At 40.6% G+C, this 16,443-nt stretch overlaps 1 protein-coding gene across 6 annotated transcripts in view; it reads left to right on the top strand.

Moving 5' to 3' along the window:
* The window catches only part of LOC101951641 (CD99 antigen), a 514,232-nt gene that overhangs the window by 20,403 nt on the left and 477,386 nt on the right, over window positions 1-16,443 (top strand). The window contains exons 4-9 of one of the 6 annotated variants that reach the window (XM_005283322.5): window positions 4,192-4,236; window positions 5,130-5,183; window positions 8,354-8,395; window positions 8,977-9,087; window positions 10,480-10,536; window positions 12,683-15,223. In XM_005283322.5, the coding sequence (XP_005283379.2) occupies window positions 4,192-4,236; window positions 5,130-5,183; window positions 8,354-8,395; window positions 8,977-9,087; window positions 10,480-10,536; window positions 12,683-12,708 (335 nt within the window). In that variant the 3' untranslated portion in view covers window positions 12,709-15,223. Of the gene's footprint in view, window positions 1-4,191; window positions 4,237-5,129; window positions 5,184-8,353; window positions 8,396-8,976; window positions 9,088-10,479; window positions 10,614-12,682; window positions 15,224-16,443 lie in introns of those variants that run through there. The other 5 variants (XM_065580774.1, XM_042840858.2, XM_065580776.1 and 2 more) reach the window with 5 other exon arrangements.

The raw sequence follows: 16,443 nt of genomic DNA, 5'->3' as shown, positions 1-16,443 counted from the left end.
TGCTGTATATCTGAGATAAATTATCCCAGTGTGTCTTTTTTTTTTTAAAGTGCACATTTCAGGCCTCTTTGGGGACAAGCTGAGGATCAAATAATAGAACCAAGCTGTCTTTAATAATACAGTGACTCCTCACTTAACGTCGTCCCGGTTAATATTGTTTCGTTGTTACATCTCTGATCTATTAAAGAACATGCTCGTTTAAAGTTGCGCAATGCTCCCTTATCATGTTTGGCAGCCGCCTGCTTTGTCCACTGCTTGCAGGAAGAGCAGTCCATTGGAGCTAGCTGGTGAGGGCTTGGAACCAGGATGGACCAGAAACCCCCCATCAGCTTCCCTAAGTTCCCTGTGTGGCAGCCGCCCAGCAGACGATCAGTTGCCGGGCAGTTCAGGTGTCCCACCCCCCACTTCCATGTGCTGCTCCCGCCCTCTGTCTTGGAGCTGCTCCCAGGAGCCTCCTGCTTGCTGTGCAGGGAGTGGGGGGGGAAAGAGGGGGGCTAATGTCAGGGAGTCCCCCTTCACCCACTCCTGTACCCCATCTCCACAAAGCAGGGATGGGGGACACTACAGGGCTCAGGACAGAGGGAACTGCTGTCTCAACTTGCTGATCTACTTAAAAAGGCAGTGTACTTAGAGTGGTGTCAACATACTTAAAGGTGCAATGTGTGTCTCACTCTCTCTCTCTCTCACACACACACATATGGTATGTGTCTCTGTCTGTCTGTCTCTCTCACACACACATGCACCCCCCAGCACTTTGGAAAGTAGAGGGAGTGGTGCGCTCCAGTGGGATAGCGTGGGTTCATCATCATGTTCCGTTTCCGCAGGCAATGTTTGCGGGCATTGCCATGCGTCTATTATGTCTCCTCCCTCCATTTGTGCTGCCTTGTAGAGTGTGAGGCTACATTAACAACAATGTTTTAACCCTTGAGGGCTCAGCCGAGTGCTAGTTCATCATTTAGCAGTAAGGCATTCCCTGGGAAATATCCCTCCCTCTTCCACCCTCTGACTCCACCACCTCAACCAAGCTTCACAGTCATCATTGCTGTGTACAGTATTAAATTGTTTGTTTAAAACTTACACTGTGTGTGCGTGTGTGTGTGAGTGTATAAATATATATATGACAAATTTTTCCCTGAAACCTAACCCCCCCATTTACATTAATTCTTATGGGGAAATTGGTTTCGCTTAACATCGTTTCACTTAAAAGTAGCATTTTTCAGGAACATAATTACACGTTAAGCGAGGAGTTACTGTAATAATGACTTTTTTAGGCTTTAGGCAGTGGCATGGCAAAACTGAGTTATTGGCTGGCAAATCTTTTGGTGATGTCATACATACCTCAGTCTGCAGGGAACACATTTGTCTCTGACAGTTGCTGAACCACCACATTGAAATTGTATTTTACTATATCTCAGGGTTAAATTGTGTCTTAACTAGCATGGTGGAATAAGAGCATAAGGACACCCTAGCACCCTTTTGCTGGCTACATGCTTTGCAGATAATAGGGAAAGCAGGCTACACAGAGCTACTACTTCTCCCCCCTAACAAAGGTGGGTGAGAGGGGCAGAACATAGGCTTCACCCTCTCAGTCTGCTTGGTGGCATAGCTGTGCTGGGGATATATGCTGCAACAAATACAGTGCAGTTACTGCCTCCCTGGAGTCAAGGGGGGAAACCAGGAGGAGGGATACTGAGACTGAGTCACAATCTCCCTCTTTTGCTTCTTTGGGGACAGTGCAACAACACGCTGTCCCTTGCTCAGGACTAGATGTTAGTCATGATCTAGTCCATAATCAGGAAAACAATAATTAGAGCCTTCAGAATGTGCATTTAGATTTATCAGTGAATTAAAAAAAACTCCATTAAAAGCAGTCTCTTAAAAACAAATGCACATGCAGCCTCATTGGGGTTTTGTACTAGCTAGCAAAATGGGACGAGCAGGATGGTCACAGCCCTAAGATTTGCTCGCAACCCATGAATTAGACTATAACAATGCATAATAAATATGTAGCTCTTGTATATCACTTGTCATCAGTAGACCTCAAAAGTGCCTTGCAAAGGACATCTGTGTCATTATCCCCATTCTACAGATGGGGAAGCTGCAAGCTTGCTAAGCACTTTGAGATCTTCTCATGAAAAATGCTATATAAGAGCTGGGTATTATTATTCTGAGTTGTTAGAGCCTAGTACCTGGGTTGCGGGCAAACCTTGTGGCTGTGACCACCCTGCTCATCCCATTTTGCTAAATGGAAGGGGGATCCTCAGAGGTAAGTAGGGAATCCTACTAAGTAGAACCATGGAATGTTAACCTGTATATTTTGTATACTGAAGCCTTCATAATTAGAGTGTCCTGCAGTGGGCCCTGGGGGTTGCCTGGGCAGAGCTCATTGCAAGATCAGGTCTAAAAGATATCCAAGGAACAACTTCATGGCTTTTTAAAATAGGGGTGATGATGGCATTAGATTGAGGTGAGTTAGAGCTTGTAAGACTACTGGAAGAAGTGAATATCAAGAGGGATTTGATTAAAATGAGGTCTGTGCCACGCACAGAAATTGATGTAGTAGAATTTGGTATTGAGGATCCATGAGTTTCTGCTGTTGAGTTAGAGGCCTCGTTTGAGTGCATTAATGGCTTTGGGTTTTTTTGTTTTTCCAAATGTCTTTTTTGATTAGTTGGCTTTGGGTATGTTTCATCACCTTATTTTCACTAGATAGCACTAATTGACTAATATACCATTCCTAGAAGTGGTTGTAATTTGAAAATATTACCTTTCTAATCACTCCCTAGAAAGAAGGGGGAGGAGGGATAATATGCTCTTTATGACAGGAAGTGGGAGTCTGTTGTCAGAAAGGGAGCCTTTTCCTTTCCTCTGGGATAATCTCTTTGCAAAGTCTTTAATGTATTTCAGCTAAGTCACATGAGCAAACTGCAATATCCTTGCCACTCTCTCACTAGTGAAGTGGAACATAGTTTGGCAGGTAGTGTCTGTTAACTCTTTAAATTGCTGGACAACACCCGTAAAAGTGGTATCACACTAGCATTGCTGTGCTTCAGCATTACTGGCAACTGTTGGGAAGGGGGAAGCTTGTCTGTGGGAACTAACAAAGGGCACAGAATTCCAGAACTGTAACAATGTTTGGTCCTTTAGTTCATTTAGTCATAGAAGAGGCATGGTGTTATAAAAGGCCATGAATGCCTCTGTTAGAAGGATCTTGGTCAATTATATGCAAGTATTGAAATCTGTAAAGTTATTGCCTGGTTAGGATGCAGGCTCTTTATGTGAAAAGTTGCTCAGGTTATAATCATGGTTTTCTAGGACATTGGATACACTTGTGACTTTAAATCTTTAATTATCAGTACATCAAAATGTTCAACCTTACTGTTCAAATTTCATGACATTTTAGGGCATTGGAGTGGCAAAGTAAATCACCATGTTTATTTGTTTCCTTTTTTCTTTTACTGTTTCTTGTAAATGGAAAAAAAAAAGTCTTCATTTTTATAGAATTGCCAGTCAGAACAGATGAACTGGTGGCCTTTATTAGTTAATTGCATGTTTGTAGAATCAACTGTGTGTGTAAGTTGTATGCATAGTACACACTTCCATGTGCATTTATTGCTGTGTGTATATATAAATAAAATGAGATGAGGTTGTCTTGGGGTCTTGCTAATTTTAAATGTTCATAACTAGAATTAACTCAAAATGAACCGATTTTCTTCTTCACATGTATTGATTTTTTTTTTTTTGAGACTGAGACCTACAAAGCTGGCAGTCTGAAATAAATTCAGTTCCATAGTGTTAAAGTTGATGCATACTTGATGCTAGCTACCTAGTTTTAAAAATTCCACGTTAGTGCCCAGGCCTGCTCCCCATTCTATTCAATGGGAGTTTTGCTATTGACTTCAGTGGGAGCGGGAGCAGGCCCTAAACTTCAGACACACAAATCGAAATGAGGTGTGATAGTTGGAAATAGAAGGGTTCTCAAGAGATTCTTATTTACAATCTTGAACACAGTGGATGAAGTCAGCTGCCATAATATTAGTAAACATAAGTTATGGAGGGGCTTTTGGGGGGTGAGGGGAGGAAGACAGAGAAACATGGGAAAGGTGGGTATAGATTATTCAGCTTGTTTCTGCACTTTACTCATTTGCAATTTTAACTCTTTTTTTCCCCCCTAACAATATTTGTCAATAGATGACCACCCAAAACCTCAGCCTGGAAGCAAGGACAATACTGGTGGTAAGAATTTTGTAAATGTTTTAAATAGCATTTGTCAGCCATCATACTCAGACCATTCTATTGACTTTTCTTTTCAAATGAACCATTCATTTTTAAATTATTTGGTACATCAAGGCATTTACTTCTGACTATGCAAATAATGAACTTGATTAACTTAGACGTGATGAAAGAACAGTTGAGAACTAAGAGAAAATGCTTGATGCTTGATTTTGCAAACAAATCATGCAAGGTAATAGATGGCAGAGAGTCAGTTTCCTTTGTTTTCATTTTTAAAAAAGAGAAAAGGTGTGCATAGGTCAATATTTGCATTTGAGTGCCTAAAGCAAAGCACCTAAATAAGTGATCTGATTTATCCTCTCCCCACCTTGACAAGATGAGCTCCCACAGATTTCATTCAAGTCAATGGGAACTGCAAGTCCTAGTGCTGTTCCAACCAAACTTGCTAATTGGTAGAAAGGTTGTTTTTAGTATCTCATATGCACATTTTGAATCTACTTTGTGTTAACCTGGAGTCTGCTCTACTTTGTGTTAATATGGAATCTGCTCTATGGAAATCACAAATAAACTAGCTGAATTTTTAATAGACCTTTGTGGGTGAGAGACAAACCAGTGGTGGAGAGTAGTTATGGCATTGCACTAAGTTTGTTCTTAAGAGTCTGCCTTAAACCTTGGATTTTGTCATGTATGAAGTAAAACATAGTTTTCAGCATGTCATGAATAAACACGTGTTCCAATAGTTATTTTTCAGATGGCTCAAGTTTCCTATCAGCTTATAGAAGCTAAAAAGGGGTTAAGAGATCAAGGATGAACATGTCATGGTAGTTTAAAGGAAGAGTCAATATCAGTTATAAACACTTAAAAAGGAAGGATAACCATTTTATTTACTCTTACAGGCAGCTTTAAGGATGAAGACTTAGTTGATGGTAAACTTCCACCAGAAAAAAGGGGTAAGATAATGTCCAACACTTCACAGTAAAACCCACTGCTATCTAGTTTTTGCCTAAGACTTGTGTGTCACAAGCTGGTTAAAATGAGTTAGGAATGCTAGATTTTGTCCTGGTCTCTTTGAGGCACGGGCATTGATATCTTCCAATTTAACCATTATGTACTTTGTTCATTCAGAAAAATTGGTGATCCAAGGGAGTGGAATTGATTCAGGAATCCTAAACAATAGGTTTAAAACTACAATGATATGAAAGTGGTACTTGTTTCAGCATTCACAGTGGGTAAAATTTCCAAATGCACCTCAGCACCATGTCTAGTGACTTAGGAGCTTACGTCCCATTGACTTTCAGTGAGATTTAGGTTACTAAAAGCCTAAGTCTCTTCTGAAAATAGGACTTAGGTGCTTTTGGGAAAAAAATCCCCCAGCCATTCTGTTGAGAAGCTCTAGTGCCTTACTTTGGAACAGAGACTTGAAATTTGGCATAGGAATATCCCGGGTGCCAGTAATGTGCATCTTGCTGTTCCCATGGGGAAAAAGCGCACTGGTATTTGGCCAAGTTATAAACCTTTGAAAAATCTGTTTGCAAACACTCAGTTAAATTTTCTTGAGAATCCCGTCTGCACAGAACATGCACCAGCCAAGGTCTTCAGCGGGTAAGCAGGACTTTCCCTGTGATTACTGCTCCCAATTGCTACATGCTGCTTTGTATTGTGAAACACTCTTTAATTACGTGATCACAGACCATTTGCCAGGTATCAGAACGGAGAACAGGGAGACTCTCTCCTATCCTCTCTGTGCTGGCACCAGGCAGCAAGGATGACGAAGCCACCTGACTTGAACAGAGGGGACAAGAGCTGGAGTGGGGGTGGGAAAGAATAGATTGGGACAACAAGCTATGGAGACTAGGAACTTGAGGGTAGGAGGAGAAGTCAGGTGTGGGGAAGAGACAGGACTGGGACATGTTAGAGAGGGTGGGGCAGAAGGGTCTGTGCCCACTAGAGCACATACCTTCAGCACCTGAGATTCCTCAGTGTCAGCATTCCCAGCTGTCAGAAGGTATCTGTGAAATGCACTGACAAAGAGTGTCTCCTCACCATCTGATGATTCATCCAGAGAGAGGATGGCAACTTACCCTGTTTCCCCGAAAATAAGACATCCTCCGAAAATAAGGCCTACTTACAGTTTTGCCTCTCGTTGTAATATAAGGCATCCCCCCGATAATAAGACCTCCCCGATAATAAGGCATCCACCGATAATAAGGCATTTTTCATTTCTGAAAAATAAGACATCCCCTGAAAATAAGACCTAGCGCATCTTTGGGAGCAAAAATTAATATAAGACACTGTCTTATTTTCGGGGAAACAGGGTACTACTGCTACCAGTACTCCATTAACTCAAATGGCAGAGGTCCGTGTGGTGGATTTAAAGGTTCCAGCCTCTGTGGCGTAGGGTGACCAGACGTCCCGATAAAATCGGGACCGTCCCGATATTTAGGCATTTGTCCCGCGTCCCGATTGATCTTCGGTCGGGACGCTGCACTCCGCTTTTTTTTTTTTTTTTCTCTGCTGGCCTGCGGGCAGCACTCAGCTGTTCTCGGCTTTTTTTTTTTCTTCTCCTCTGACTGCTGGCAGCACTCAGCTGTTCTCTGTTGGTTTCTCCCCCCCCCCCCCCCCCCTAAAAACCAGAGGCTGAAGGTATGCATACCTAAGGAAGGGTGCATAATCTCCTCTGACTGCCCGCAGCCCTGGGCTGTTCTCAGCTCCCGCCCCCGACTGCCGGCAGCACTGGGTCACAGTAGGGAATTGGGAGAGGGAGCTGTTTGTGTCCTTACACCGGCAGCACTCGGTTTTTTGGGTTTTTTTGCTCCGCCAGTGACCCCCCCCCCTCCCCCCCCCTTGTGTCCCGATATTTTCTTCCTGTCATCTGGTCACCCTACTGTGGCGTCACCTGATGGAATTCACATTTCAGCTTGCTTTTCAAATGCCTAGAAAATTATACACACAACCATGTTAAAAGAATATTAAGGTTGCAAAGTCAACCATTTAAAAGTTAAGAAATACCAGAACCAAGGTTGCCTGTGCACTGTGATAGACTTCAATTGCACGATCACATAGGATCCCTGCATCATTCAGTGCAGAGGACAGGTGGCACTCTGGGAATGAATCAGAGTTCCCAATGAGTAAGGCTGTTACTTATAGCACCCCTGCCTCACTTGTTGCAGAAGTTGGAAGGTGTGTAGTGAATGAGGCAGGGGACTGCAAGAACGGAAAGAAAAGTCCCCTATGGTTAAGGCAGTTGAATGCTGGAAAGGAGAACTGGATTCTATTGCTGCCTCTGCCACAGAGTTAAACCACACTTTTCACAGGTGGCCACTAATTGTATTCATTTCTTAGATTCCCAGCTTGAGACCCCAGGGCCTGACTTGGAGAGGTGCTGAGCACTTACAGCTGCAACTGAAGTCAGTGGGAGCTGTGGAGCTTTGAGCACAGAGAGTGCTATATAATGCTAAATACTCTGGCACTCAACATTAGTATCCTTAATCTCTGAGCCTCCGTTTCCCATCTGTACAATGAAGATGCTAATGCTACCTTACCACACAGAGCAGTTGTGAAACTAAGTTAATGTTTGTAAAACACTTAGATAATTTGGTGATAATCACCATAGAAAACTCCATGAGGAAATCTAATAATTTTGTATTTAAAGCAGAGTTTTAATGGTGTGCAGTAAATTAGGCCTTGGGACTCTCTATTGAACCATGAGAATAAGATAAAATATTGAATTAGCTACTCATTCCCTGGGAACCATCCATCCTATGCATTTGGTACAGGGTCCTGTAGAAAAACAGGGTCTGTGATCATGTAATTAAAGAGTGTATCACAATAAATACACCCAATGGGACTGAATTAAGTTTGCACAGGCAACCCTAGGTCTGGCATTTCCTATTTTTGAATGCTTGACTTTGCAACCTGAGTATTCTTTTAACATATTTTGTGTAATTTCTTTATTATTTAAACTTGAAGTCTGTTTCCATTGAATTGACTTTGTTAATGTAGCATCCGGAGATAGTGGGTCATTTTGCATGATGCATTGACATAGAGCGCAGATTCTCATTGTGATAAGACTGTTCTCTACAAAAGATTCTTCTAGTAATGAAATTATTTGTTCTTACAGGAGAAGGTGATACCAATCCCAAGAGTGGAGGAGATGAGGAAGGTAAATGCATGGATTTTCATATATCTATTGTATCTGTACATCATCTTTAAAAAGTTAAACATCTAACATTAGGCATTCCTTTTATTGCCTGCAGGTTTAGAATTTTAATAGTGCCAATAAGCACTGACAGTGCTTTTCAGCTTCAAAATATTATACAAAATCTAGCATTTTTATTTCAAACAGCTTTGTTCCTGTCACCTTTTTTTAAATACTTCACTTCTGATGGGTCAAAAACTGTGAGTTATTAGAGTAGAAAATGTGAACCTTGCACACAGCATTTCACAAGGTTTAGATCCAGACTTCATAGTGCCCACTCATTTTTGTATGAATATACTTCATACCATGCCAATCACCATAATGGAATGCTCTCATGCTGCTTAATAATATGTACTACTTGAAAAATTAACTGTTCTAAATCTATGCTTGACTCTTCAAAATCCATGAAAAGAAGGCAGAATCAATGTCTAAGATTACTTCAAGTGTTAGTGCTGTTTCGAAACATTCAGAGTTTGTATATCTTTTGAGAAAGAATCCAAGTCTGTCCTCATTTATATCTAGAAAAAAAAATGTCTTGTTTATAGCCTCTCCAGGAGTGATACCTGGAATTATAAGTGCTGTGGCTGTAGCAGTTGTTGGAGCAGTATCTAGCTTCATTGCTTACCATAAGAAGAAACTCTGTTTCAAAGCAAGTGGTAAGATTTTAACTAGTTTTTTTTCCTTTGTGATCTGTTGAGGCTCTTAATTAGAAAGTTTATATGGAATTTAGTAATGAATATAAAACATATCAGCCAGTCTTAGTGGCCCAATGCATTAGCAGTCATCATGAAGGAATAATATATTTTAAGTCAGGCTTAAAACTAAGCTGTTTGAGAGATGCTTTGGCAAAAAAAATAGATTAAAAAAAAAAGATATAAGAGGGTACTTCCCCCCTCCCCCAATCCCATAGCTCAGAAAAACCTGGACTGAGGACTCTCAAATGTTTCCAAAAAATCTCTACTTGCCAAAGAGCAAGTATGAGAGAGTTTAAGCAACACTTTTGGAGGGGAAATAAAAAAATTAGAGGAAATGGGGAGTGGGAAGCGGAATGTTTACAGTGGAAACTGCCTTGCAACTTTAACAATAGAGTCACTATCTTGGCTCTGTAATGTCACTAGTGGGCCCAGGCTAACCCACACTTTGTGAATTATGAAGACTAAGTACACAGTTGTTTCCCACACATTAGGCTTCTAATAACAGCACAGGAGAGTTTATTCCTTTTTGAGATATTCATCTTCCCACCATTGGTTTCTATTCCTCTCTTCTCCCCCACTGTCTTCCTAAACCAAGGATATGAAGGCCAGGACCACTACGTGAAATGTCACACAGCACAAAACTTTCCCCCAAATAACTTGCAAGGGCAATAACATGTTTACTGGATACAACTTAATGCTTCATTTGCTCTTGGTGGCATTCTTCTTTCTTTTAGTTGTCTAGGCCAGGGATCAGCAACCTTTGGCCTGCAGCCCATCAGGGAAATCCGCTGGCGGGCCAGAACGGTTTGTTTACCTGCAGCATCCACAGGTTCAGCCGACCTCAGCTCCCACTGGCCGGGGTTCACCGTTCCAGGCCAATGGGGGCTGCAGAAAGGGGCGGCCAGCACATCCCTTGGCCTGTGCCATTTCCCACAGCCCCCATTAGCCTGGAAAGGTGAACCGCGGCCAGTGGGAGCTGCGATCGGCCGAACCTGCGAATGCTGCAGGTAAACAAACCGTCCTGGCCTGCCAGCGGCTTTCCCTGACGGGCTGCCTGCCAAAGGTTGCCGATCCCTGGTCTAGGCTATTGTAGGAGCTCTGAATTACGTACCCTATGCTTCCAGTGGCCATCATCTAGAGAAGCTTCTCCAGAGGATGATCACTTTGCCGCCTAGTCAGTGTAAGGAGACTATACCCATCCATCAGTGGTTTCACAGGCCTTTTTAAGTTGCTTTGCTACAGAGCATTCCCAGCCTCTCTCATGTTTGCTCTTGTATCTGCCATTACCGGTCTTAGGGAAATGCAGGTAATACAAATGCCTGATGTCTTACAATGTTTGTGTTTGTATCTCAGGAGATCAAGAAAATGTTAATATGGAAAGTCAGCAAGGAGCACATGCAGAGCCACCTGGTAAGAAAAGGATCTGGAGGGAAGAGCAAAATTTTTGGCAGGAATCTCTGTGGACTTGCATCACAGAAATTAATCTCCTAAAGAGACTTATCACTTGCACTATACATTCTTGTAGCCAAGTGTTTATAACTGCAAGAGAAACTAAATTTGGACCGAAACAAGTTTCAAATTTGTTTCATTTATATTAGATGGTAAAAATGTGGAACTAAAGCAAATTAATAACACTTTTTTTTGCATTTTTTCTTCATGGTGAAATATTAAAATGTGTAAGGAAGTAGTGGGAATGTAAATGGGTATAATTGTGAACCAAAAGAACACAAAGCTGCTACTTTAAATCAATTATTTGAAAAATGATATGGAATGGTAGCTGGCTGGTGTGTTTAGTGGGATGTGTTGGGAGTCTGACTGGAGCCATAGCTGTGCTGTGTGACACTAGACCAATAAAGCTCTGCCAGAGTTGGCATTAATAAAAGGTTAACGGTATTTGAACAAAGATGCAGTTACATAAAAGCAAGCTGGAGGCAGGGAAAATTAAACTGAGTAGCATACTGTTGTGCACCACAAAGAATCTTTTATAAAAGAGAAGCATAAAATAGCAAACTCTTTTTTTTTTTTTTTTTGTCTGATCATGACTGCTAGGAGTTTTTTCAATTAGCTCCAACTCCGTAGTGCAATGCAGACATGGCTGTTTAAAATGATTGGCTAGGGAAATTGATGATGTATTGCCAGAGTAGGAAACCTGGCTCTAGGAAGCCCTAGACAAATTTGGATACGGGAATTGTTGAAGTGTTATAGGTGACAGCCAGAAAACAAACTTGGCTTGTGTCAGTTTCACCCCTTCTGACTGGCTAATGAAGGGATGAATGGGAGTACTCAGCAAGGCACTGAAGTTTTGGAGAGGCTTCTGAATGTACGATATGTTTAACAAAATAAAGTTGAGCCTCTCACAAGAGTGTAGGTTATGAGTAACTATATGTCCTCCTGTGTGCTTAGTTTAAAACCAGCGTCAGAGCAGAACCTTTTCTACCTTTTAAATCTGAGCAAAGAGTTACCTGCCTTATTACTTCAATGCAGTCAGTTTGTCCCCACAGACTTATCTGGTTCAAGATCTCTTGTATAAACTTTTCTGTAATATATTATCAATTATTTTATAAAACTATAAAGCAAGTACCTTTCTCTCCAACTGCTTCCTGAAGTCGAGAGTGCAGATAGTTCTGAATATTCACCTCAAACCTGAGATATTCAGACAAATAGTTTAAATACAGATATTAATTCTAGTTCTTGTAAAATTAATCTGGTTATATTAGCTCAAGAGAAGAGCAGATTTAAAATGTCTAGATATTCATTAGATTTTAGTTTAACACTGTATCCTATCCCTTTCCCCATAGTGAAATATACCTTTATAAGGTCCTGGATTAGGTTACCATTGTAATATAGATAAATATAATACTGTAAGAGCTCTGCAAAATTCAGCTTCATATATGAGTTATAGACAGAGTAGGTTGAAAGTTTAAACTTAGTTTAGGATTCCTGGACTTAGTCGTGATGTACCACAATTGTTATACAATTAGTGATTTTTTTAGGGGTTTAATAAAACCCCACAAAACCAAAAAATTTTGTATACATTGAAATTTAACCATTTTCTCCTAGATGCATATGCAAGCATGTTACATTCCAGTCTGAGTTTACTATAACTGTATATTGCATAGATAAGGCTAAACTTCCCATGACCCAAAATCACTCTTGTAGACACAATTTGTGCCTGCAAAAGTATCCCTTTTTTGCTGCATCCACAGTGAATTGAAGGGGCAGTTCTTAGAAGTTGTATGTCTGAATACTTGACTGCAGATGTAAATTAGGTAGCCATATATGTCACTAAAATGTATGTCTTCAAGTTACTCGTGGGTGCAAAAACATGTAGCCACCCCTTTTTTTGCAAGCAGAATTCTGCTTACAGACAGATCGGGCCTCCGCCCACCCCACAATATCAAATGCCCATTTATTTGCTAAGATTAGAGTGTTCACACTTTTAAAAGAAGCGCTGTTCTACAAGTCGGATTCTCATATATTGATAGAGAATTGTACTAAGCTTGATTTGGTTATTTTGTTTGTATATTTGTTTCTTTTCCTTTTTTCTTTTTTTCAGTTCAGCGAACACTTCTGCAGAAATAATCCAGGGAAACTCAAGGTGAAGAAAAGATGAGCAAAACTGGATAGAAAACCTGCATATCTGCCTGAAAAAAAACACAATGTAAACAGCAGGGGCTTGAGTTTCAAAATTGCATGAAAAAAAAATGTAGTCCTGTTGAAATATCCTCAGAAAGGATGGGAGGGATGTTTTCAAATACCTGAGCGTTTTTCTGTGGTTAGCCCTGTGAAGCGCAGTGTTGCCCACTGACAATTGGCCTTAAAATAGTGATGGTCTGAAACAACTTGTGCCTTTTAATTCTCAACTCTGCTCTTGTGGCAAGAACTATCGCTGGTGTATATCTGAACTGACTACTATTCTGGCTAGCCCCTTTTCCTTACCCCTTAAAAAAAAAACATCAGTAGATCTGTTAATGTACCATTACTTAGACGCAGCTCTAACATTGTACCATTGTATGGGTACATCTACAGCACCCACAACAGGGAGCCTCCCACTCTGGGCTGACAGACTTGGGCTAGCAAGGCTCACGCTAGTGCTCTTAAAAATAGCAGTGGAGGCTGTGCTTTGAAGTTGCAGCCCAGGCTAGTGGGCGGGCTCTGAAGCTTAGAGAAGTGGGTGGGCTCCAAAGCAGGAGCTCCAGCCCACGCTGCGACGTCTACCCAGCTATTTTTAGTGCGGCAGCGCAAGTCCCAGGAGCCCAACTCTGTTAACCTGAATTGAGAGGCTCGCTGCTGTGTGCTGCGTATACTTACCCTAAATTGGGTAATCGTACTAGTGAAGACACCCGCACAGTTCAAAAGTGAAAGTGAAGTTTAAAAACAAAAAATTCTAGTAAATGTTACATTTTGTGGGCACCTGAATGCAAACTGTTAGCTTAAAAAAGTAGCCATGTCATCTGAAATATTTGACCAAATGAGTGTGTGTGTGTGTGTGTGTATTTGACAATGATGTTGTCTGTGCAGCTGCATGGGTCAGCTTAGCAGGAAGGAAGTACTTATATCTGTCCTCTAAGGAAAAAAAAGTGTTTCTTTTTATCGTTTTTCTTCACTATGTCTGTCTGGTACAGATCCAGAAAGCCCCAAGGTGCTTCAGTGCATCCCCCAGAGTCTCAAAGTTGCTTTTTATACCGATTAACTAAAATAGAGTTGATCAAAAAAGGAAAAGCCTGACTTACAAATCAGAACCCTACATTGGCTGCTTTTCATTTGGCTGGGTGTGTCTTTCTGGTGTTCGTGAGAATTCAAACAGCTGCCAAGAATTAATTTGTATGCAATTTGGGACTGACGGACATTTCCATGACTGCTCACCTGAAAGTTTTAACAGAAGGTCATTATATATACTTTCAGTTTTGAAAAGTTTTGTCATCCAGTCAGAAAGCAGAAACAATCTGCAACGTGGATAATCAAGAGCACTCTAAACTAGGGTGACCAGATAGCAACTGTGAAAAAATGGGACAGGGGGTGGGGGGGTAATAGGCACCTATATAAGAAAAAGTCCCCAAAAATGGGACTGTCCCTTTAAAAATGGGACATCTGGTCATCCTACTCTGAACTGAGTTCCTAAAAATTACTCTCCACACGATTCAGCAAATGCTTGGGAATAACAAACGCATTCGAGGACCTCTGTTGGGTTCATGAAGGACTGACAGCAGAAAAAAGCCTCAGTCCTGCAGCTAATAGCACACAGGGGCTGCTGTACTTGTAGGGAGCCCCAGGAAAGTCAGTGGTGCTCCATTCAAGCACAGCAGTCTGCTTATATGCTGTCAATTGAAGGACTGGGGCTTAGGTTTGTAACTAATACTGGTTACAATGAATAGTTTGACCAGCTGTACCAAGGAGATTTTGTTTGTAATATAACTTCAGTTTTTGTGCAATTTTACAAAACACTATGTGACAATTTTACTTAAAAGTGCATCTGGTAAGTGCATAGGTGAGAATCTGGAGAATTACAGTAATTCATATAGTAAACAAATGAACCTTTTTACATAAGGTTATCATTTGGACTAGCGCAGACTTTTTTCCTGCCAAAACCTGCAAATCTCTGTGCATTCACATATTAATGTATCTAATGAGAACTCATTTTAAAGAGAACATGTACATGTTTATTTTAGGAAGTTGATGACAAAGAGCTTTAAATGGATTTTTTTTTAATTATGAAAATCATTGGTAAACCAGTTTGCCCCATTACTCTATTTTTTTCCTGGATTAAAATGTTAAAACATGCAAGTGTGTTATTGATGGAAAAGTTACTATATTGTAGATGAGATTCTTTGACTGTAATCATTAAACTAATGAAATGCCTTGCTTACCTTCACCAACAAATGTATTTCATATGTATCATTGTCAAGTGTCAAGCACTCTGAAACATGCCAATAGCTGTTTGGGGGTTCTTTAAACAAGCTTTCAATTAATTAGGATTGTGGATCCTTCTTTAGATTTCTCAACCTCTTAAGAATTAGTCATTGAAACCTCAGACTATTAACATTGTGCCTTTTTTAAATAAACATTTGTAAAGTTACTTTGGTTAAGTATCTTAAAATGGACTCCCATTTATTTCTTTGAGCTGAAAACAATGTTAACTCTACTTCTGTGTTTGGATGGTCTAGAAAAAAAAGAAGTTGGAGGCAAGATGGGAGTGGTCTACAAACTTGTTAGTTTACCTTTTGTCCTAAAGAGTTTAGATTTATTTTGAAAACATCTAAACGTACTAGAATACATGTGTGTAATTTTAAGTAAACAGTGAAAAAAAGTACTAGCCTGTTTTTACTGTCTAGTGTGCAATGTATTGGAGAACAGACTGCAGGATTTGATTTGTGGTTTCCTTTTTTGATACAACGTCTGATTCATATGCACTCAAATTTTGGTAGGTTTGTTTATATTATAGAGCAATTATTAAAACATCCAACATGGAATGACATTGTTTCTGTGTTTCCAGTTAGGCAAACAAAGACAAGTGGATTATGTCAGTTTTGCCTATACAAGTTGAAGATGTTCTCCATCCTAATGCCATTGCAGCTCCTCCTAGCAGTAGTTACTGCAATGATACCTGTACCACTTTTAATCCCAGCCTCTGAGTGAGTTGTTCATTGAAACTGAAATGAGTGAAAACAACATGATAGGGGTTCCAAGTAATATTGTTTTAACAATAGTAAACTTACTGAATACCTCAGCTTTGGGGCTGCAAACTGATATGTGAAATTCAAGCACAGAGAAGACTATTCCATCACAATTTCATCTGCATCATATAGCACTATTTGAGTGGAAAGTCTGTGACTGTCTTAAAGCTGTTTTTTATTTTTTTGCACCCTGCTCCATCTCACACACTTCTGTGTGCTTGTTTGGTTTGTGGCTTTACGGACTAGAAGTATGGGATAGGGAAGAAATGTGGCACATTGCATATTTGTGATACTACTGGAATATCTCAGTGTCACTATTGACAGCCAGAGAGGAAAGGCAAAAAAAACCCCAAACCCTTGAAGGCTTGAAAACTCCCTGATGCCATTCTGTAATGTGTGAGCAAGGAGCTGATGTCATGATAGAGGTCCCTGTCAGCCACAAGGTGACTGTGGGAACAAGTGTTCCTACATGGTCCCCATAAAGCTATTAGGTCAAAATTTTCAAACTTGAGTGGCTGAAGGAAGGCACCTAAATATAGTCACTTGGTTTTGCAAATTTTAGCCATAGTGCTTAAATTTCCCACTATTTCTGCAGGCAAAGCTTTTAACATCAAAAAGAGTAAAACTATCATTAAACACCACC

This window comes from Chrysemys picta, chromosome 1 (genome assembly GCF_011386835.1).
Source record: "Chrysemys picta bellii isolate R12L10 chromosome 1, ASM1138683v2, whole genome shotgun sequence".
In the NCBI taxonomy this organism is placed as follows: Eukaryota; Metazoa; Chordata; order Testudines; family Emydidae; genus Chrysemys; species Chrysemys picta.
This window is presented reverse-complemented; position numbering and strand designations above follow the sequence as displayed.